A 23516-nucleotide genomic window follows, 5' to 3' on the forward strand; every position below is an offset into this window, starting at 1 on the left:
ATTTTCCGTAGCATGGAACACTGTCCTTCTCCCTCCAGTCAACATAGTTCAAAAAGTCATGTCAACAGTGAAAGTGACATCTGAATTTTACATTTGGCTATAATCTCAGGCAAATCTGAGCTGCAACTTCTGTTTCTGCCAGTACCACCACAAATGAGCTGGGGATAAAATTACATACCTTGTAGTAAGATCAATAAATCAAGGATGATTATTTATCCAACTGATTTTTTTATCCATTCCAGGGTTACAAAAAATAGGCTGAAATTGTCATGTGACTTGCCAAAGATCCCATGGTTCGCTCTTAATTTTTCCCCAGAAAAGTTAACAATGTTGCCTTTCAAATGGTAACAATTTTGAATGAGAACTGAAATTCTCCAGTGTTGTGAATGAAGGTCATTTCAAAGGGAAAGTTCACTTCAAAAAAAGGACATGAATACATTTCAAAAATGTTGCTCTGCAAAAAGATTTTTGTAAACCCATTTTGCTTAGCACAGCATGCCCACATTTTGCCTGAAGTGAAACTCTTTCGGAAATATGAATGGACAATGTATTTGAAATGTAAAGTGTTTGATTAAAATTAATCTCAGCTTCCTTCTGTAGCCACTGCACCGATAAAAATGTGCCATCAATTGTGGCAATGGGTAATAAGTGGGGAGGGGTCACTTTGTCAGAAATTCTTAACCAGTCACCCAAACGGTTTTGAATACTTTAATGGTTTTACAACCAAAAATAAGCTATTGCTTCTTTGTGTGAATTTCTGATTGAAGCCAAGACTTCAGAGTTCACTGGTAATAGAGCAGAGTTCTCTAAACAGCGTGGGACAGTACATCATTTTTAAACAGATAAGAAAATAAAATATTGAAAAGACAGACCTGAACTCAAACCCCAGATTTGACCCACCTTGGCAAAATTTGGCTCTGGATCCAAGTTTTGTAACTCATGCTTATCCCCAATAAATACATTATGAGAATAAATTGATTTCTGACATAAACAGTCAGTACAAATTACCCCTGGGAAGAACGTGCAATTTATGAATGCAAGTGCTTTGCTTTGAACAGTAGAACAAAAATAAATAATAAAATGGCAGCTCCTCAGCTTGTGGACCGTATCTATGGACCACAGACTGGGTCCATCCATTATTTGTAGAGCTAAGTCTGTGAAAAGGTGCTTGGCAGCTCCAATTGTCAAATCAAAATATATGCTCTCCCAGGTTCAGAAGCACCCAATTTTCGGACAGTGAATTTTCATTTCCTTGTCATAGCTTGTTGTAAGCACTCTGCACTGGGGTTGAATCGTGGAGTGTAATCAGGTTCAACTACACCGTTTCCTTGTTACCAGGAATAACATGACGCAACCAAACAGAAAAAAAAAAAATGAAGGAATGCTTTCTAAGGATGAATAAGCCATTCCCCCCGCCCCCCCCCCACACTCTATTTAAAATAGTATTTTTGAAATGTGTATTTTAGATAAAGTATATATTCAAAATCTTTGCCTAATATGAAGTTGAGATCCAATAATGCCTCATCTTCCAAGATTCACAAAGAATAGAGAGCAAAAGCATAATAGAAACAGGGATTTTCCTGTTACTTTGAAACAAGAACTGATTACATTATTTTATGTAAAATGTATCTCTTCTTTTTTCTAAGTTAACTGTTATTACCTTTTTATTTACAAAAGAAGTATAAGTAAGTGGCTTTTGCACAGTTGACAAAGTTGTAGCAAGTGAAAACTTGTCCCTTTCCTTGGATTTGGTATTATTCTTGAAAGGATCTCAAATTAGACCACCACAGAATTCAGCCCATGCTGTCTCCTGAGGCTTGGCTGCTCTCAGAGATCCTCTCAAAGGACTGCTCAGGCCATACTCTATGTCCTTTTCTCACAACAGCCAATTCCACCTCCCTTACATCTTGATGGTTAATAAGCTACCGCAACAGTGAATCAAACAAACAACTTTTTGCAGCAGGATCACTAGCTTTTTATAGCTAGATTGTAACTTTACATTCTGCCATAAGGAGTAGTGTGTATTTACACCTCCCCAGAAGCACCAGAGAGAAAGGACTGTGAACCAGACAGTCCAAATCCCTTTCACTTTCCTTCCTGTATTTGGATGAGGAGTAAGTTACTTTAAGTCTTTTTGTGGAACAGCTTGCTCTCTACTGTGTTCCTGTCCAGCTATTGTGGTGGGTGAGCAAAGGGGTGAAGGGCCATATCAGGTATCCTTCAACTTACACTGCATTCTTTCCCCTTCCCACCCATTTGGTCACATTGTTGAGTCACAATCTGAGCAGGACTATGAAAGAGAGTAAGGCATCCTTTCTCTCACACTTGGATAAGGACCGTGACAATCAAGTTCTTACAAAATAACATTTGCAGACACTGGCAGCCTGTTACAAGACATTAATGAATGGGGAAAAGGGTGGTTCTGTACTTATTGGCAATAGAGACCGGTCCAGCCAAAACTCTAGACATGAACACCTCTGAACTTTGGTGTCATAAATATAAAGGGAAGGGTAAACCCCTTTAAAATTCCTCCTGGCCAGAGGAAAAATCCTCTGACCTGTAAAGGGTTAAGAAGCTAAAGGTAACCTCACTGGCACCTGACCAAAATGACCAATGAGGAGACAAGATACTTTCAAAAGCTGGGAGGAGGGAGAGAAACAAAGGGTCTGTGTCTGTCGGTGTGCTGCTTTTGCCAGGGAAAGAACAGGAATGGAGTCTTAGAACTTTTAGTAAGTAATCTAGCTAGGTATGTGTTAGATTATGATTTCTTTAAATGGCTGAGAAAAGAACTGTGCTGAATAGAATGACTATTTCTGTCTGTGTGTCTTTTTTGTAACTTAAGGTTTTGCCTAGAGGGTTTCTCCATGTTTTGAATCTAATTACCCTGTAAGGTATCTACCATCCTGATTTGACAGAGGTGATTCCTTTATCTCTATTTACTTCTATTTCTATTAAAAGTCTTCTTGTAAGAAAACTGAATGCTTTTCCATTGTTCTCAGATCCAAGGGTTTGGGTCTGTGGTCACCTATGCAAATTGGTGAGGATTTTTACCAAACCTGTCCCAGGAAGTGGGGTGCAAGGGTTGGGAGGATTTGGGGAGGAAAGACGTGTCCAAACTACATTTCCCAGTAAACCCAGTTAGAGTTTGGTGGTGGCAGTGGATATTCTAAGGACAAAGGATAAAATTAATTTGTACCTTGGGGAAGTTTTAACCTACGCTGGTAAAAGTAAGCTTAGGAGATTTTCATGCAGGTCCCCACATCTGTACCCTAGAGTTCAGAGTGGGGGAGGAACCTTGACACAAAATAACATTTGCAGACACTGGCAGCCTGTTACAAGACATTAATGAATGGGAAAAAGGGTGGTTCTGTACTTATTGGCAATAGAGACCGGTCCAGCCAAAACTCTAGACATGAACACCTCTGAACTTTGGGAACACCTGAAATCCAAACCCAGACCTGGATTCAAATTTTGCTTGTGACCCATACCTTTATAATGAGATCAAACAAACCCTGAAGTCTGGGAAGCTTGGAATCTGGAACCAACTCAGAATTCTGTGGCTTGAAGCTATCTCTGCTAATTACAGCAAAGGCAGAAATCCTGCGCTGTGGGGAAATGGATTAGATAATCCAACAGATCTTTTCCAGGCTCAGACCTCCCCTATGTTTGAGCTCTACTAGGTGCAGTTTTGGGGAGTGCATCAGAAAGCCAATTATAACTCCATAATTCACTGATTGCCTGGTCCTTATATTAGTTAGAACAACTAGTGTGTGCACTGAAGTGACTGGCACAGGTGACTGGCACAGGAGTGATCTCTGCCAGGTTTACACTAGTGAAGAATTTTCCTCCAAAAGGAAAATCTCTGCTGAATATTTCTGCCCAGAATCCATCCATTTTGTACCACCTGAGTGGCACAAAGTGAATGGATTGCACTGGAGACTCTGGGTCTCTCTCTCTTAACTTCTTTGACTCCATGAAGGTGGTTTGCCATTTACTGCAGCACGCAGAGAAACAGCCAGGCCCCTGCCCAGCCTCTCTTTTTATCGGGGCAACACCTTCAATTCATTTTGGCTGGATATATTAACCACCGGATACGAAAAGATGCAAATTAGGTAGATAGGTAGCTGTCCAACTACGAATACATGCGCTAGCAATAAATTTTGTCCATAACAAGGGGAAAACTGGTGCTAAAAATTTATACTTGTTTTACCTGCAATTGTTTTAGTCCCATCAGGGTTTGAAATTCAAAACATCTCCCAGAAGAGAGAAACACATGTACAATGTGACCAGTTATTAGGGATTAATTGGCAGGACTGGATCACTCCCACTGAGTTCAGCAAGCCAGCATTCGAAGTGGATGGAAGAATGCACTAATGGCTCATCTGTAATTCTAGCTGCCTTTCTAATGTGACCATTATTTTAATTTATTAGCTTATTTTTAGGAGGCTCCTTTGATCCCAGTACCTGAGACCGAGAGGAAGTCGTCCACAGAAGTGATGTCATCAACTGCCTCGGTCAGAACTCTCACTTGTTTCTCCCACTGATCTTTAAAGACGTCCATGTTGTCCTGAGCTACTTTGCTCTGGGGTCTGGCAGCCAACGTGAGAGCAGCATTTATTACCTATTATTTAGAATAAGTTGTTACAAGAAATGACAAAACTTTGCTCAAGGGGAAGAACAAATTGATTAAATACTATGTTAAAAGCACAGCTGTGCACTGTGTTCATTCTGTTCATTAAGCAAGGCTCACAATACAAATGTATTTTTCACAGTTTTTGCCAGGCAGTCAACAATATAATGAAAAAGGCAAGGCTATAATCTTCATATGGGACATTTTTCTCTGTCAAATACCTTATGCTCTTTAATGCTTTAACAGTCCTTGAGTACTTTTCAGCAAGGATTTTGCCTACCTGTGGGCATAGACTATCAATCTGGGTTGCTGCCATACGGACTAACTTCACACCTTCTTCGTTATTGGAGATAGAACAGGCCAGATTGGCAACCTGAAATGAAAATAGCAGACAGAGTCAGGTTTTCAGGCAAATGGCACATTTTATATCTGCTTTAATATTATTACTGAACCTTGCTTAGAAAGAGGGAATCATATTAGAAGCATGAACCTGCAACATTTATGCCACTGAGCAGAAACCCACATGGATCATTTCCTCCCTCACAAACTAAATGCAGCCATCCGCAGTATTAATATATTTCACATGTTCCTTCACTGCCAAGTGCTCTGCATCTCTCCGTAGTTCATACATGACACTTCCTGTAAGACTTTTCAGGGGATTGTTTATGTTTCAAAACAATTATCGAGATGTTTCTTTCTCTCTCCATGTTTGTTATAGTGTTCAGGCTCTGTCATATCCTGATAGTCATGCCCTACTGAAGAGATTCAGAGGTCCAGCTCTGCTTGGCTAACCACAGCCAACATTCTGATACCTGTACTCACACCCAGAAGTTCCCTACTACTTGAGTACTCCTTTTAGTCTCAGATTCTGATGCCCTTACTCACATTGAGAAGTACCTTACTTCTCAAGTACTCCCATTTATTTCAATGGGGCTGCATGCAGAGTAAGGTACCATTCAGTGAGGATATCAGAATCTGACCTCATGGAATGTAACCGTTAAAAACTACATTAAGGAGGACAGGATATACAAATCTCATTTAGAAGCATGTATCCCTCCGTGTGCTGTGGAGCACTGTTCCAGGAAGTGGGGCAGGTTCAAGCCATTATAATGCTACGGCTATTTGGAGCAGGAGTAGACTGGGAACAGTTAAGGAGATAAAAAGAAAAGGAGTACCTGTGGCACCTTAGAGACTAACCAATTTATTTGAGCATGAGCTTTCTTGAGCTACAGCTCACTTCATCGGATGCATACTGTGGAAAATACAAAAGATGTTTTTATACACACAAACCATGAAAAAATGGGTGTTTATCACTACAAAAGGTTTTCTGTCCTCCCACCCCACTCTCCTGCTGGTAATAGCTTATCTAAAGTGATCACTCTCCTTACAATGTGTATGATAATCAAGGTGGGCCATTTCCAGCACAAATCCAGGGTTTAACAAGAATGTCTGAGGAACGGGGTGGGGGGGAGAGGGGGTTTGTAGGAAAAAAGCAAGGGGAAATAGGTTACCTTGCATAATGACTTAGCCACTCCCAGTCTCTATTCAAGCCTAAGTTGTATCCAATTTGCAAATGAATTCCAATTCAGCAGTCTCTCACTGGAGTCTGGTTTTGGAGTTTTTCTGTTGTAATATCGCAACTTTCATGTCTGTAATCGCGTGACCAGAGAGACTGAAGTGTTCTCCGACTGGTTTATGAATGTTATAATTCTTGACATCTATTACCAGCAGAAGAGTGGGGTGGGGGGAAAGAAAACCTTTTGTAGTGATAAACACCCATATTTTTCATGGTTTGTGTGTATAAAAACATCTTCTGTATTTTCCACAGTATGCATCCGATGAAGTGAGCTGTAGCTCACGAAAGCTTATGCTCAAATAAATTGGTTAGTCTCTAAGGCGCCACAAGTATTCCTTTTCTTTTTGCGAATACAGACTAACATGGCTGTTACTCTGAAACCTGTAGTTATGGAGATTTATATGCAGACCTACCCGTCAAATCTTGCCCTTAACCGCTAAAAGGGCTGGAGCTCTATGGCCTGGATGTGAATGGGGGAATCAAGTCTCTCAACTGCTACAGAATGTCCATGCAAAAAATCCATTTTCAAAGGCTTTGTGTCACAGAGGGGAGTTTGGTCTAACTTGTTAAAATAGCAATTCATGCCAGAGTACAGAAAACTAAACAACATTGCACCTGTGATGTTTAGAAATATGAGTAATTTTTTTGAAGAACAGTAAAGAACTTTTTTTAAAAAAATTCACTGGGAAGTATGGCTCTGAATTCTAAGCTACATTAAAACACACATACATTTTTAAAGATGCTGTCTTGGTATTATTCATTGTGCTTGAAGGCAGAACTATCCGTTGGAAATGATTCATGAATTAGATCAAATACCCCAGTCTTTCCAATTTTCCTTTAGTCTCCCCTTGTGGTATTAATCTGTTCCTGTCTTTAGTGCACATCACCATATTTAGCCTTGATCCATCTGTTCTCCACAGAACCCATTTCATTTCACAGTTATTTAGAATGTGGTTTGCATGTATCACTGTGTCAAAATCCACGGAAGGAAACCACCCTAGGCTTCAAAGAGTCTTCTAGGCACTTCCCAGTCAAGATTTTATTATAATGTGGTGATTCTTGTTTTCATTACACGGTGAGACAAATGACTTCGTCTGTTTATTAACAGCCTTACAGCACTGATATCAGCAATGTTCTCCTAAGCTGATATACTCAAACTAATTTGCTGTTTTCTGTAGTCCCTTTTTCTTTTCTTTTCTTTTTTTTTTGCATACCTCAAGCAGTACCCTTTAATCTTCATTGGAAATAAAAACTATACCAGAGAGTAATTGGAATGCAGTAGCATGTGTGGAAAGTTAGATGATTCGATGAAATGTATAGGAGGATTACAGATTTAAATACCATCAAACAATGTTACATTCAGCACAAATCAGGGTCCTCATATTTTAAAATAAGTCATCTTTTAGATTTACTTTTCTTTTTGAGATGATCAAGATGAATGAATTGTCCTGAGGCCCAAAATGTACTATATATCTTAATTTCTCTCAGGTATGAGCGATATGGAATTGAAAGTCACTTTAATAGGACCATAATAGGTCTCCTGAAATGGCAATAAAACTATCAAGCTGGCATGATCTCGCCAATTCTACTGGGAACAGACTCTTCTCATTGCATTGACATTGAAATAAAATTTTCTTCTTCTTTCTCTGTATTAATCGCTCTCTTGGTTCTATCTGGTGAGGATAATATTTGGAAACTACTTTGTAAGAGTCTGTATCGAGTCATCCTGAGACAATTGGCTATTCTTTTTTGTAAAATCCAACATACATAGTATGGGGAACTGAATGTAATGTCTGGTATAATGATCAGTACTATAAAGAATCCAAGAGTAATCAGTGGCCATACTCAATATGCATCGTAATATGCATGATACCTATCTATATCCATCTATATCCATAATGCAAATTTTTTGATGTATATCAACTATAATCTCTGCCTTTTCCATGAGTTGTTTTAAGTCTTGTACAAATATTGTGCCATGTCCATTGATTACAATCAAATGAAACCAATTTAAAACAGTTGAGGATCTGGCCAACTGACTTGAAAACTATGCACAGCAGCAAACAAATCTTACACTAGAGGTTACACTTTAGTACAAATTAGAATTTAACACCAATTCATCATAAGGGAAATTATGCCTGTAATGCACAATGTGAGACAGACATTATTTGTCAGGAATTGTGGGGGAAATACATTTTTAATGCTATTAAGTGTGGCTTCAAGAACAAGAACACATTTTAGCTCATTCAACTCCTCAGTCTTGCAACATTTCTCATGTTTATTGACTATGATTAACTTGGGTCATGATATTAAAATAAGAGAAGAGAGTTCTTCAGAGGTACAGGGAAACCTTGTTTTTGGTATTCATATTTCATAACAACAATGCATATTGTGAAGAATCCTCGTTGGATGATAAGTTATTTACCATGAATTCCCCCCCTCACCCCCCGCACCCTCCTGCTGGTAATAGCTCACCTTACCTGATCACTCTTGTTACAGTGTGTATGGTAACACCCATTGTTTCATGTTCTCTGTGTACATAAAATCTCCCCACTGTATTTTCTACTGCACGCATCCGATGAAGTGAGCTGTAGCTCACGAAAGCTTATGCTCAAATAAATTTGTTAGTCTCTAAGGTGCCACAAGTACTCCTTTTCTTTTCACCATGAATAGGAATTCTCTTAATAGTGACACATGTACAGATCAACAGCCTTGAATCTGGATTGCTTTGAAATGACAATGAAATAGGTTGAGCACCTTGACACAATCATGACACCTTGTGAAGACTCTGCAATACACAGCAGTGCCATTTCAAACATGTATATTGAATAGTATCCAGATATTTAGGTAGCAAGGTGACCTGTCCATAGTTCCTTAACGGCAGGGTCCAAGTTGGAAGGTACAACCGTCTGCAATGAATATTATGTTCTAAGGATGTGAAATAACAGAGTACCGTGCCAAACAGTCTCTATATAGGGAAGTACCAGAAAAGTGAGGACAGATCTCGAACATAATCCTAGCCCCAGTGAAGTCAATGGCAAAACTCCCATTGACTACAACGGGTCCCAGATTTCACCCCTGGAATTTGGCTCGGATTGCAAAACCTTCAGAATGTTTAGAGATGAGAGGGGACTGCTGGTGAGGTGTTCTCTATGAGATGCTCTTGGCTTTGCAATTGACTGTCTCCCATGGTCTGGCCAATGCCAGATTTGATGACTTCCAAACCATACTGCAGATACCATCTTTCCTTTTGGGCAGCTGGGGAGGAGGTGGCTTGGTAGGTAGCAGGATTGTTAATGTGGTTGGGTTTTTTTAAATGTCTGGGCAGTATACTAAGTTTATTGAACACATGGAGTTCACTGACTGCCTAAAAGGGTTCTCATTTTTTAATTAAGATTGTCGTGAAGGATCTAGAGTACTTAAATAAATGAACAGGTAACTAAACAAATCAGCAAACCATGAAACACCTTTTGAAATGTATGTGGAACTAAACTAATATTAATCATCTGCTTAAATAACCATTAAGGTCCAGAACTTCAGGCCCATTGATCCTTTTGGACCATCAGAATGATTCAAAGGGACCTTAGTTGTCAGCAGTCATCAAACCAGAGTAGCCAGCTCTATCAAGTCCCTCCTTCACCTGAAAGTCTCCCCCCAGCAGTCCTTACCGCCGGCCTACTTGCCACTAAGTCAGCCCCAGGATCAGCAGAAATGAACAGATGGTTTAAGAAGCACCTTTACCTTCCTTCCCCACTAGCTGGACTAAGCCCTCTAGGCCCACTCCTTGAAATTCTTATATACATATCTTTAATCATGTAAATCACTCCATTGTTTTCAGTTATTTACAGGTAAAATATATGCAGGATCAGTCCTGAAAAAAAAAAAAACAGAAAACTTTTTTCTGTGATTTAGTCACAGGAATATCCCTGCACTAAGTAAAAATATGGCACAATTGGAAAACAGCATTTTATTTTTAAAATAATATAAATACAACATGTATTCTAATTTATTTTTATCTTTATTACTGTACACAGGATTAAATTGCAGTTCTAGGACATATTAAAGATACTAAGGCCCTTTTACATTTACAGCATCTTTCAGATCCCTTTACACTGCTAGAGTGTTAATGAGTATCAGGCTCAGATATCTTTCTTCTGTATTTCTGAACTGTACCCTTTCCACTTCTCACAGTTGAACTGAACCCTTGGGGATTATTACAAGTAATTGTGATGATCAAAATGTATTTTCCTCTGTATTAATCTTAAATTCAAAGATTTAGCAGGGCTGCTCTGGATTTACTGGAAGTGGTCCACAGAAACACAAATTAATTGCTTGGAGCAAAAATTCAGATGAAGGTTCCACAATATGTTACAACAAAGCAGGGATACAAATATAAATACGACAGGGCATTGAGGGAAATTTGCATAGTCTTTCCCTCCCCCTCTCCCATCCCCCTAACAGCACAGATTGGGTGAAGGTATCACACTGCAGAAGGACTCAGATGCTTCTGGGCTCTCAGTGACTATGCAACAGTTCAAAGATAATAGAAAAAATACATGTTTAAATGGTGATTTTGCAGCTATTGTTTGAGGTTGCCTTACCTATTGTGACAGGGTCGGGCCAGATGGCTATAGGAGAGTAACAGAAGGCAGATCTATTAGCCCCAGGCTAAGTAGGTCCCTTTTCCGTGGGTAAGGTAACAGGGAAGGTTCCAGAACAATCAGGAACCTTCTGGAGACAATTAAGAGAGGCTGATTAGAACACCTGCAGCCAATCAAGAAGCTGCTAGAATCAATTAAGGCAGGCTAATCAGGGCACCTGGGTTTTAAAAAGGAGCTCACTTCAGTTTGTGGTGCGTGTGTGAGGAGCTGGGAGCAAGAGGCACTAGGAGCTGAGAGTGAGAACACGGACTGTTGGAGGACTGAAGCATTATCGGACACCAGGAGGAAGGTCCTATAGTGAGGATAAAGGCGGCGTTGGGAGGAGGCCATGGGGAAGTAGCCCAGGGAGTTGTAGCTGTCACACAGCTGTTCCAGGAGGCACTCTAGACAGCTGCATTCCACAGGGCCCTGGGCTGGAACCCGGAGTAGAGGGCGGGCCCGGGTTCCCCCCAAATCCTCCCAACTCCTGGTCAGACACAGGAGGAGTCGACCTGGACTGTGGGTTCAGAAAAACGGCCAAGCTGAGGGCTGCCATGAAGAACCAAGGTGAGCAAATCCACCAATAAGCACAAGACCCACCAAGGTAGAGCAGGAACTTTGTCCCAACTGGTGTCAGTAGTGGGATCTGGTGTCCACAGTGCAGCGGAAGAAGGATGGTGTTTGGAAGGAAGAAAAAAAAAGAGGAGAGGGTCTATTTTTATTTTTTTTCACCATAATGGAGGAGGTAGTGCGGGCACTGATACAAGCCATGGCTGCCCAGCAGGAGGCTACTCGTGTCCAGGCAGCCGCCCAACAGGAGGTAGTGTGGCTGCAGCAAGAGACTAATCACCTGCTGATGGACCAGGCTGCTCAAGACTGGGCTATGTTGCGGGACCTGGTAAACCAGGTAAAGGCCCTTACAGAGCTGAACCGCAACCATGATGGGATGCAGATCATGCGGGCCAGCAATTGGCTGCAGAAAATGACACGAGAGGATGATGTAGAGGCATACCTCCTGGCCTGCGGGAGGCTTGGCCCTGAGAACAGTGATCTGGCATCCTCGCTCCATTCCTGTGTGAGGAGGCCCAGAAGGCCTACTATGATTTGCCTGAAGAGGCTGCGGCAGACTACCCCCAGCTGAAAGCAGAGATCCTGGCCAGATCTGGGGTAACGACCGCAGTGCGGGCCCAGCGATATCATCAGTGGAGGTACCAGGAAAACAAAACCCCGCGGTCCCAATTATATGACCTCATCCATCTCGCATGCAAGTGGTTACAAACTGAGTCCCGGAGTCCGGAGGAGATACTAGAGGTTTTGGTCATCAACCGGTACATGAGAGGACTGCCGCCAGACTTTCACGCCTGGGTAAGCCAGAACGAATCCTCGACCTAAGACAAGGTTGTCACGCTGGTAGAAAGGCGAAGGACGGCGAGGGAGCTGACCCAACCAGTTCAGGAAAAAGCACCCCGGGTTAAACTAGCAGCACCAAGCCCTAGAGCTCGGGTGACTGGGCAAGAGAAAAATGTTAAAACACTTTAGCTGCCATTTTCTGTGTCCAGAAATGAAAACACTCATCTGCCTCTGGGCATGTCTACATTGCCCCGCAGTGAAACTCAGGTGTGCATAGCAGTGTGCACCAAAGTGCTGCACTGTAACGTCCCCATGTGGATGCTGCGGGTGCAAAATTAAAGGTTCCTTGTTAGTACTAATGGACTCCTGTTTGAGGAGGACTATATTAGTGTGAACTAGAAATCTTTAAGTTTGTGCCTCCAGTGTCCACATGGGGGAGGTTCAGCACAGCCTGTTGGTGTACACTGCTATTCACCCTCCCTCCCCAGCCCCAGTCCGAACTGAAGGGCAGTGTAGAAATGTATCTGGCCCCCTTTAGTTTAATGTCTGAATACTTCACCCTCTGTGGAAGTACTAATCCTCACAATACCCCCATGAGGTAGGAAAGTAAGAGTAAGAAAATTGCACAGAAAGAGTAAGAGATTTTCCTAAAGTTACGAAGAGAGCCTGTGGGGGAGCAGGTCTTTCAAGGCCCAGACTAATGTCTGAACTGCCCGACCAGTCTTTTTTTAATCACTCATATTCTGTATTATGAACAGATTTCCATGGAATCGATACAGGCTTTTTGTACATACACAAATAAGTGCTAAAAACAGAGTATCACAGACTACATCTAGCAGCATTTTCTCCTTCACAGAACACAGTTCAGCTAGCTGTACCAATTCTTACTGTTAGGATACTCTTGGGGGCTACTCTCTTTCTCGATACCTGGTCCACATGGAACTGGGGAAAAGACACACTGAATGCTCTCTACAGTTCTAGGTACTTCAGTATGTGGAGGAGATCAACAAGATGGAGAGAATTTATAAATAGTAACACAGATTAAAATGGGTCTAGAGAGCCTCTTGTATGAAAAAAGAATAAAATAGCTCAGATTTCAGGCCTGGGATGAGATGCGTGTAGGCTGACATGTGAGGAATGTAATTCACTTCAACAGGACTCCTGATAAAGACAGGAGTCCACCATCTTGCAGCTTATTGCAGGACTGGGGTTTTGACATGTACAACATTAGCTAAAATATGGTTGGAGAAGGTGTTAAAATTGCTGCTAAGAACTCAAAGGTTGTCAGGCCCAAGGAGGAAGAGCTAGTATTTAAGGTTCAAATGAGCAGGAGCAGACAAACTAGTCAATATTGTTTGTTTGCCACTACACAAATGCAAGTGATCAGTCTGTCCCAGTGACTTTAATGGGAAAGTAATCACTAGTTTGCATTCATGAACAAATTAATGCTTCGATTCAAAGCTGAAACACTCAGCATCAGTCTACACAACCCATACAGTATCTAAAAACCTCATTGGCCTAAAACGATGCAATAAAGCATGAACTCATGATTTCCAAACAGACTCTCATTCGGCATATGTGGTTTTGGGATAACAGTAGGAAAGCACTGCCCCCAAATAACACAATAAATAGGCACATTTAATATTATTTTTATTCATCTGGCACCCTGCATTGCTCTTTTCCTACCTGTGTGAGCTATCATCACCCAGACAACTCAGTGTTGGTTTTTCAATTCAGATTTCTTTTTTGAGAATAAAAAAAATTAGCCTAATCACATTGCTTTTTAACATTACTAATTATTATTATTTTTGTTTTGCAGTAATACCTAGAGGCCTCAGTCAGACATCGGGGCACCATTGAACTATGTACTATACCAAAATATAACAAAAAGACAATCACTGCTCTAGAGAGCTTACAGTCTAATTAGCAGCGCTAGACAGGTAAATTTATTTTCATAGGCATAGTAACCGCTGAATTCTACAATGATTTTTCTGTGCAATGGAGCCTTCATCCAGAATTTTCTTTTTGTAACATAATGAGATTTATAGCATATTCCACTGGCTGAAAATTAGTAATGAACAATCATCAATAGGCCTGGAGTATATGTTTAATTTAGATAATGGATGGGGTGTGACAGAATACACACCTGTATTCACACCGTACACACTAGTGTCATTCTCTTTGTACAAAGTATGCCTTGTAAGGTATCATTTGAAAACTCATAATTTGCTGGTCAGCATTGTCCTGGTAAGATATGTGTGGCAACATTGTATGTGACGTGATAAGATTCCTCTGTGTAGTGTTATTAACACAAGTTCCACAGCCCTGCTCAAACAGAAGTTGGCAAACAGGTCTGACCTAAGAAAAGGAACGTGTGTTCTGCTTAATTTGCACTTAAGCAGTGAACAGAGCCATCAAGCAGGGAGGGACACAAAGGAAGCTTAACCAAGTGCGAAAAGCCAGCAAGGAACATCCTTCCACGTACGCTCTTTGGGCTCGTCTACACTGGCACTTTACAGCACTGCAACTTTCTTGCGGAGGGGTGTGAAAAACCACCCCCCCGAGCGCTGCAAGTTTCAGCGCTGTAAAATGCCAGCGTAACCAGCGCTGGGAGCTACGCCTCTCATGGAGGTGAGTTTTTGAGAGCTCTGGGAGAGCTCTCTCCCAGCGCTCTGCCGTGGCTACACACGCCAGGCTAAAGTTCTGTCACAGCAGCGCTTTGGCGTTACCGGTGTAGACTAGCCCTTTGTCGGTTAGTGCTCATCTGAACATGTTTTGCAAGCGGGGGCCTGAAACTACAGAAAGGAGGGACAAACACCCCCTGGCACCTCTCCCTCTCCCTGCCTATTGCATTCAATGCTCCTGAATGGAGAAAGGAAGCAGTCATTAAAATCTGGGGGAAAGGTCGTGACCCACAGAGTTTGGTCAGTAAGGCTGCTGAAAGCACGTGGTGAGAAACTTTGCTTGAATCTGATATAGTTTGTTAAGTCAGTAATCATTAGTCACCACGGTATGCATCCGATGAAGTGAGCTGTAGCTCACGAAAGCTCATGCTCAAATAAATTGGTTAGTCTCTAAGGTGCCACAAGTCCTCCTTTTCATTTTATCTTTATTTGTCTTGTCACCATTTCTGACTTTTATGCTTCGTTACTTGTACTCACAATCTCTCTCTCTGTAGTTAATAAACTTGGTTTTCTGTTTTATCTACCCCAGTGTTTTATACTGAATTGTGTGAATAACTATTTGAGATAATATATTGGATTATTATTTCCTTAAAGGAATAACAGACGTAAAATATCTGTACTGTCTAGGACAGAGGTGGGCAAACTACAGCCCGCAGGACCGTCCTGCCGGCCCCTGAGTTCCTGACCCCGGAGGCTCGCCCCCGGCCCCTCCCCTGCTCTTCCCCCTCCCGAGCAGCCTCAGCTCACTGCAATGCTGGTGCAGTGCTCTGGGCGGTGGGGCTGCGAGCCCCTGGGGCACCGTAGCTGCAGAGCTGTGGCCTGCCCTGGTGCAGCCGTGCCGCTAGCCACCGGTGCACCAGGCAGTGTGGTAAGGGGGCAGGGAGAGGGCGGTTGGATAGAGGGCAGGGGAGTTGGGGGATGGTCAGGGGCCGGGGGTGTGGATAGAGGTCGGGGCAGTCAGAGTGCGGGGAACAGGGAGATTGAAGGGGAGCAGGGGTCCCGGGGCATCAGTCAGGAAGGAGACGGGGGGTTGGATGGGGTGATGGGGGAAGTTAGGGGCAGTGAGTCTGGGGGCGGTCAGGGAGAAGGGGTGGTTGGATGGGGCAGGAGTCCTAGGGGGCAGTCAGAAAGGAGAGGGGAGGTTGGGTGAGGCAGGGGGTCCGGTGGCATTCAGGGGACAGAGAGCAGGGAGGGTGGATGGGGCAGGGGGCGTTGGGGGGCTGTCGGGGGCAAGAAGCGGGAGGGGGAGGGGGGGCAGGGGCCGGGCCACGACTGGCAGTTTGGGGAGACACAGCCTCCCCTAACCGGCCCTCCATACAATTTCAGAAACCCGATGCAGCCCTCAGGCTAAAAAGTTTGCCCACCCCAGTCTAGGAGAAGGCTGGGCTGTACAGGACATACATTTCTGGGGGGAATCTGGGGGACTGGGGGTGAGTTGGGATCATCCTGCAGCATAACCAAGGCAGGTGAGAGCCAGAGTGTAACCCAAGTGTGGTTATCAGGCTGCAGATACACACAGACACTTGCACGCTGGAAGGCTGTTTTTGAGCAGTCCAGGTAGGAGCAACTTCAACAAAGCATTGTAAGGCACCCAAGGTTGCAGGGCAGGGATGACAGAGCCCCACAGTGCTCTGGACTGTACCCTGGTCCCAGGGAGTAAATCCAACTAGCTAAAGAACAGGTCTGAGAGTCAGGAAATCTGTAGTCCTAGGTCTGTCACTGAGTTATTACACAATCTTGAGCCAGTCCATTATCTTATTCAATTCACCACTCACTACTCCGATACAATTCAGTTTGAAGTCAAATAAGAGTTTATAATGGGGTTAACAAACCCCATTCAGGCCGTAGGCAGACGAGAAAAAGAGAGCCTTCCAACGCCATAGGCAACCAGGCTGACCACATGCCAGCACAGCTGCCAATCAGGGAACAAATACCCGCAGCTGGAACCAATAAGGAAAACAAGCTCAGCTATAAGGGCAGGAGAACAGAAAGAGAAGAGGAGGCAGAAGGGCCTGGGATGACAGAGGAGCATAGTGCCATGCTAGGCTACCTCTGGGGAACTGATAAAGAGCCAAAGGAAGACTGCATAAGAGCTGATAGAGTTGTTTTATGTTAAGTTGATAGACTGGCTAATTTAAGTTAAATAGAGGAGAGCCAGCTCGGTGAAAATGGGCCACCTAGAAGGGACTGCACGCAGAACCTTTGACAGAGGTACACCTATTTAACAAATTAGGCCCTTCATGTCTAGGTTTCCCCACCTATAAAATGAGAATAATAATTATTTACCTCATGGGTATCTGTAGCCTTAACTCACAGCTTGTAAAGTAGTTTAAAATCATGTGATAAAAAGTGCTATAGACATGTGAAATACGAAGACTGTCTTAATCACTTGAGTCTATAAAACTGGGCAGTAAATCTTGAAATGAATGTATTACCATAATATTTATTTGAAATAATCTCTTTCTCATGAGACTTTCTGCTTTGGGTTTAAAATAATTCTGATAGGAATTGAACCAGTATAGATCCAGAATATATTGTGATTTTCAAAGGGGATTATGGATGTTAGATGCCTAACTCAATTCAAAAATTGAAATTCCATTCTTGGTGGCAAAGTTTGAAGCAATGTAAATGAGATCAGAATGTGGCCCGCTTCCTTGCAGCATTTTGGTACTTGCACTTCTGGTCGTGACTAGAAACTAGCAATGCTAGAGGGTTCCAAAATAAAACACACTGGAAAATCCTTACATTTTAGTATTTTTAAAACTGCATTTTCACTGGTGACATTTCTTTCTCCATAAAAAATTTCCAGGTGAAAACAGTGACTTGGATACAGTGATTACTAAGATACTAGGGAAATGGGTGTATGAAATATGAAATTATTTTCCACAGCACATGTTATAAACCAAAATCGTGGAAGTTCTGTACCTACTGTCAGCATCCCTCCCTTTTGTGTGTGGTTGCATTTGTGGGTGAGCAAGAGTTTATAGAAATTTTTTTGTGAAAGATTGGCTCTGCTCAGATAGACTGACTCCTCATGAGAGGCCTTTTTTTAAAAAAGAAAAAAGTACAGATTAGGAAGCAAAAGTACATATTTAAAGCAGCTGAGAATTCATTGACATAGAATAGTCTCTGTGAAATCTAATTCCCTTTGTGAAAAACTTCCGCAGTTGGGCAGAACACTCGTAATTACATATGATCCCCACTCCAGCATCAATACCATGGATGTGGGAAACTTAACTGCAGTACGATTAGGTGACAGTCAGAAATGCTTAGCAAACTAATCAGCATGATTAGGGAATAAAGTCCCATTGAGGTTATTGGATGGTTACCATTATAGACTAGCAGGTGGCTATTCTCATACTAAAATTATTCCTCATTTGAACCACAAACAGACATGTATTCTGGAAATTAATTACTTACTTTGGAGTAGCACATACTAATATTAAATATAATATCATGTATGTACAACTCTCCTGGTGTTGAACTCAAGAACAGATTTATCAATTCTGACCAGTGTTGGTGTTTTATGACTTCCACTGGCCAGGTTTTTTCCTAGCTGAATCAGCTATCCGGGTGTAGAGCCAATCTGTGTGACCTTCCCAAATAAAGCTTTTTGTTGAATCAGCCGTGCAAAATGTACACATTTAGTAGCTCAGACTGTTACTGCATACTAATTTGGCATCCAGATGAGTAAGACACTCAAGCACATGCATAATTTTAAGTATGTGAGTAATCTCATTGACTTCAATTACGAATGTGCCTAAATACTTTAATTAAGAATCAGTTTCTAAGTTAGCATGGAGTAAGGAAAGTAACTGAAGTTACACACCTGCTTAAATACCTTGCTGAATGAGGGCCTTAAAAGGCCCAGTAACTGTAACATCAACAGGCCCTTTAAAATGATTAAACTGTGTTTATTTTTAGTTACTAAATACGAATTTGCTCTTTTGTTTAAATTAATATTATTTAAGCTCTAAGGCCCAATTCCTGACCCTCCTTCTAGAATTTGAAATTCACATATTTTTAGTATCCCTCCATTCCAGGCATCCATTCCACCATTTCTGGTGGACTTCAACGCCTCAATTGATTAATTTAACTTTTTACCTTATTTAAAACAAATAACCAAACCACTACAATATTAAAAAAGTTATATACTCAACTCAAAAATAGAAAACTAATCAGATATGCATGTAGAATAGATCATCTCATGAACATTTACTCTTATAGCTGTCTTCCTCCTCATCCTCACACTATATCATGAATAGTAATCTTACTTCTCCTGTAACTTTTATTATATGAACCCAAGGGCAAGACATTTTATTTTATGGATCAGGACATAGAGGTGAAGGAAGATGGATACAGGGATGGATTTAAGCAGCAGGCCACAATTTTATTATGTGAACCATGGGAAGAAGCAGTATCCACCCACTCCCTCTCACATACCAGGCATTTGACTGGCTCCAATGCAGGTTAAATGGATTCCCACCAGTAGGAGAAAGACCTTCAGCCAACACCTAGGACTCAGTTCCCTTCTGAACCCTCTTGTCTTTCCTCTCCCAGGAGGAATAGAAGGTATCAAGGGGTACCTCACTCTGCAAAGACTTCTCTCCTTCCACTAACAGGCAAAAGGTGTACCAGTCAAATCCCAGATCTCATGTACCTCTGGGAGATGCCCCCTTTCACCTCATCTGTGCCTTGATACCAGCTGCAAGTTGCAACAAACTGACATTCCTATATTCCTACTACCATTAAATTCCTAGTCTTACTATGTTTCACCTAATCCGTGCCTCCACAATGCTGCGAGAAAGACAAACAACCCTCCTGTTTGGCACAGCAGAGAAAAAATGCTCCCTGATCCCCAAAACAGGTCAGAACCACAACATTCTGGAAACACAGCTCAATAATACCTGAAGTACCAGGAAGCAGGGTGGGACATCAAGAGGGCAACTGGCCAATGGGAGGCAGAGTAGTCCCTTCCCCTCCCTGAGGTGCTCCCCTATCTGTACTTTGAGGCACAAGATGGGAGTTCCCTCCAGCAAGTCTGGGCATGAGCTCTCTCTACTCCCTTCCTCCCCCTAAGAATTGGCCATGCCCCTGCTTGTCCATCCAAACTCCCCGACCCACACTGGTGGGAGGAGCAATTGTTTATAAAGTACTGCACACACATATAATGTTATAGAAGTAATAATAAAGACCTGCAATGATTCAGGGGTTACATTAGAGCAGAATTTGGTCTCAGAAACATATTTCAATGAGACTACTTGAGAAGTAAGGCACTACGCAGCATGAGGAAGAGTGGCTGAATCTTGCCCTTAGATAAAAAGAGGTATTATTAGGGTTTATAAAAAAGCTGGTGGACACTCCTCCATCATCTAGCTATATATAAATTTAGGTGGGCCAAGGAAAAAAGCAATCTAACCTGAGCTAAATAGCTAAATCTACCATCAAGTCCACACCTTTACTGTTCATTATTAGTTAACAGGTACTTCACTTTCTTATGTGGCTGATGGGAAATGAGTCTCAGAGATGACAGCTAGAAATTAATTTGATTTATTTATTTTTTGAGCTATGGCTATAAATGCTTTTTATATCCTGCTGATGCACCTTTATGCTCTTCCATTCGCAGAAAGCAAATTTATAGTCCCTAACAGAATTTTTTCTGCGAAGGTCAGAGATAAACGGGCACATCCATCTCTTTTTACCTTTCTTAGCAGATTCTAGTTGTTTTTCTGTTTAATTTGTGAGTCGAGTTAAGATTCCCCCCCCCCCCATAATTCTGTATAGGTTGTATTATTTATTTAATAAGGAAAAAACATTGAACAAAAGAGTAAGGTTTAGCACAAAGATATAAATCACCTATGCACGCCAACAGAACAGAAAGCTTAACTAACAGCAACTTTTACATTTGCACATACTGCGAAAAGACCAAAGGGGACACTCTCTTTCTCTTTGCTATTCCAAGAAAATGAAAACCCAGTGCATTACTTGTGTATGAAATCTTTTTGCTGAGCTGGAGTTAAGGCGATTTTGGTTAAAACTTGTCACCAATTATTTTCAATGGTTACTGCAACACCATAAAAGGTAAAGTACACAGAGATATGTTTTAAAATATGCCCCTTTCTTTTTAGGGGTGGAAGAGAGACAGAGAGACTTCAATATTAACAATATTTTTTAATGTTTATTTTAACGCAGGACAAGTTACAATGTGGATTTTATGTGATCCTGGTGTGGTTTTTTAAAAAAAATATTTTACCATATATGACATTCTGGGGTGCAATTCAGACCAGTGAGGGGCTGTGTCATCACCTGCTTTGAAAACTTGGTTGCCTCACACTGCTTTGTAAGTGACCCAGGTGGGACCTACAGCAGCAAAGAGTCTGCCAGCATGCTGGTAGCACCCGGAATGTCAGTGTATAGCTGCCGCCTGCCAGCACATTCCAGTCACACTCTGGCTTCCACCAGCCTTGGTGCAGGGTGACCCCAACATACTCCCTGTCCTGGATTTCCCCCCCCCCCCCCCAAAATGTGTTCTGCACTGTCCAGCCCTTTCCTAGACAGTCCAGATATATTAAGCCTTTCACCCTTCTGAGGGGATCAAGATAAAACAGTTTGCCACCTCAAATGGAGTTACCCACACACTTCATAACACTGGATTAGTTTTGATTAGAGTAAAAAGTTAATTTAACTACAGACAGATAGGTTTAAAGTGAATACAAGTAATGGGGCATTACAGTCAGAAATGTTTACAAAAGAAATAAAGATAAAGCACTTCCTAAACTTAATAAACTAGACTTTGTTCAAGGTGAAGTCCCCTGCCACATGTTTTCAGTACATTGCTGACCAAACCTTCAGGTTAGGATCTGCTCCCAAAGTCCAATGTTTTTTTTTCTTTTGTCTTCATAGATGAAAAGAGAGAGATGGGTAGGGAGAGAACTTGGGATGCTTTTGCCCCTCACTTTTATAGTTCGGTCAGACTTCAAAATGTTTTTCCTGAGAGTGACCCTTACATAAAGTTATTTCTAGCTGAGAGCAAGGAGACATGGAGTTTGGTGGGGGAGAGGTTTTTTCCTTGTTGCTTGCTAAGATTCAGATCTTTCTGTTTCTGCCCCCCCCCTTTGCCAAAGAAATGCCACCTGATAGGTGAGATCCCATCTGCTTTGATGACACTTGGCTAGGGGTGTCAAGTTGTCCTTTATCTTTGAGAAACAGGTTTACCCACTTCCCAGACTTGTCTGTTAAACACACGTCAGTCATGATGTCAACTTATGTTCATAACTTTACATATAATGTTACATACATTTTACCATTATATTATTGGCCAGCAGGTTATTAGTTTTCAGATGATACCTTACAAAGCATATTTTGTGCAAAGGTTATTACAATAGTGTATAGGGTGTGAATACAGGGGTGCATTCTGTCACACCATAGATTAGTGCTAGTTTGATGGCAATGGAAATTGATGTCTTCTACCTAGTCACGGAAGAAGTAGAGCTGGCAGCAGCCATGCAAGATTCCTCTTCCCTTCACCCCCACCAATATGCCTTAACCATGACACAGAAAGACAGCCTGTGTGGGTGGGTAGAGAAGAATAGGTATTCTCCACATTTTCTGGCAGAGTTGTGGCAGCCTTGTAGGCAGAGTGCTAGTTGTGATGGTGATTTTTTGTAAAGTGGATGTCTGACCACCAAGAACCAAGGTAAGACCACCAACTTATTTCATGGGAAAGCAGACAGGTGGATATAAAGGATTTTTTATTCTAATATTATTAAGAACAGGGGGTCTCTTTTTGGCCCTTCTTTTATATTCCCTAACATTTTATATTATGTGAGACCATGATGGCTGACATAAGCTATGTTTTTCAAACATCAGAGTACATCTATTATTGGAAGAAATATTTTCTTATAGACCTTAGATACTGCAGTATTATTAATTATTAAATATGTTGAAATTCATATCCATACATAATACCGTCTCTAAATTAAAGACTATATTTTCTGCTTTTTGCTGGAGTTTATTTTTTTATTACAGAACTAACAAATATGCACAACTTTTCATCCTAGCAATAACCTGAGCCATATGGTTTATCTGATTAAAAGACTATAAGAGGGATAATATTGCTGATTTGGCTTTACATTTTATCCCAATCCTCACACATTTTGCAGTTCTATGCATGAAAGATGATTACCTTCTCAAAGGATCATTATTAGTTCATAAATACACAAACCCATGTGTACATAATTGTGATTATTTTCTGTCCATCACAAAGAGCTCCATTTTTATAATTTTTCTTCAACTCTTCCAAATAAAAATGTCATGATACAACTCGCAGATATCCAGTTTTTATAATGATTTGCTGGCAATACCAGAAATTATATTAATTGTTAGCAAGTTATGGCACTTAATGCAATACAGAAACAAGACACCTAACTGTTAATCTACAAAGGTCAAGATTCTGAATGTTTATAAGGAATCGGGCAGAGAAGTGACAGGAATTTCAGGGATGTGTTTGATTTAAAGGAGGGTGTCAGTGAGTTCTTTCTCAGGGTCACCCCATACCAGCCTCTGTTCCTTTTTAGTTTTGTGGAGCAATGACTGACAGCAAATCAGTCAAAGCCAGGATTGTCCAGCAGAAGCAG

At 41.6% G+C, this 23516-nt stretch overlaps 1 protein-coding gene across 4 annotated transcripts in view; it reads right to left on the reverse strand.

Moving 5' to 3' along the window:
- Positions 1–23516, reverse strand: part of CTNNA2 (catenin alpha 2) — a 790749-nt gene that overhangs the window by 78353 nt on the left and 688880 nt on the right. For all 4 annotated transcript variants that reach the window (XM_084626180.1, XM_084626177.1, XM_084626178.1 and 1 more), the window contains 2 exons: positions 4911–5003; positions 4465–4621 (listed from right to left, as the gene is read on the reverse strand). In XM_084626180.1, coding sequence (XP_084482306.1) covers positions 4465–4621; positions 4911–5003 — 250 coding nt within the window. The remainder of the gene's footprint in view (positions 1–4464; positions 4622–4910; positions 5004–23516) is intronic.

Source organism: Lepidochelys olivacea (assembly GCF_965140295.1).
Source record: "Lepidochelys olivacea isolate rLepOli2 genome assembly, chromosome: 4".
Lineage (NCBI taxonomy): Eukaryota > Metazoa > Chordata > Testudines > Cheloniidae > Lepidochelys > Lepidochelys olivacea.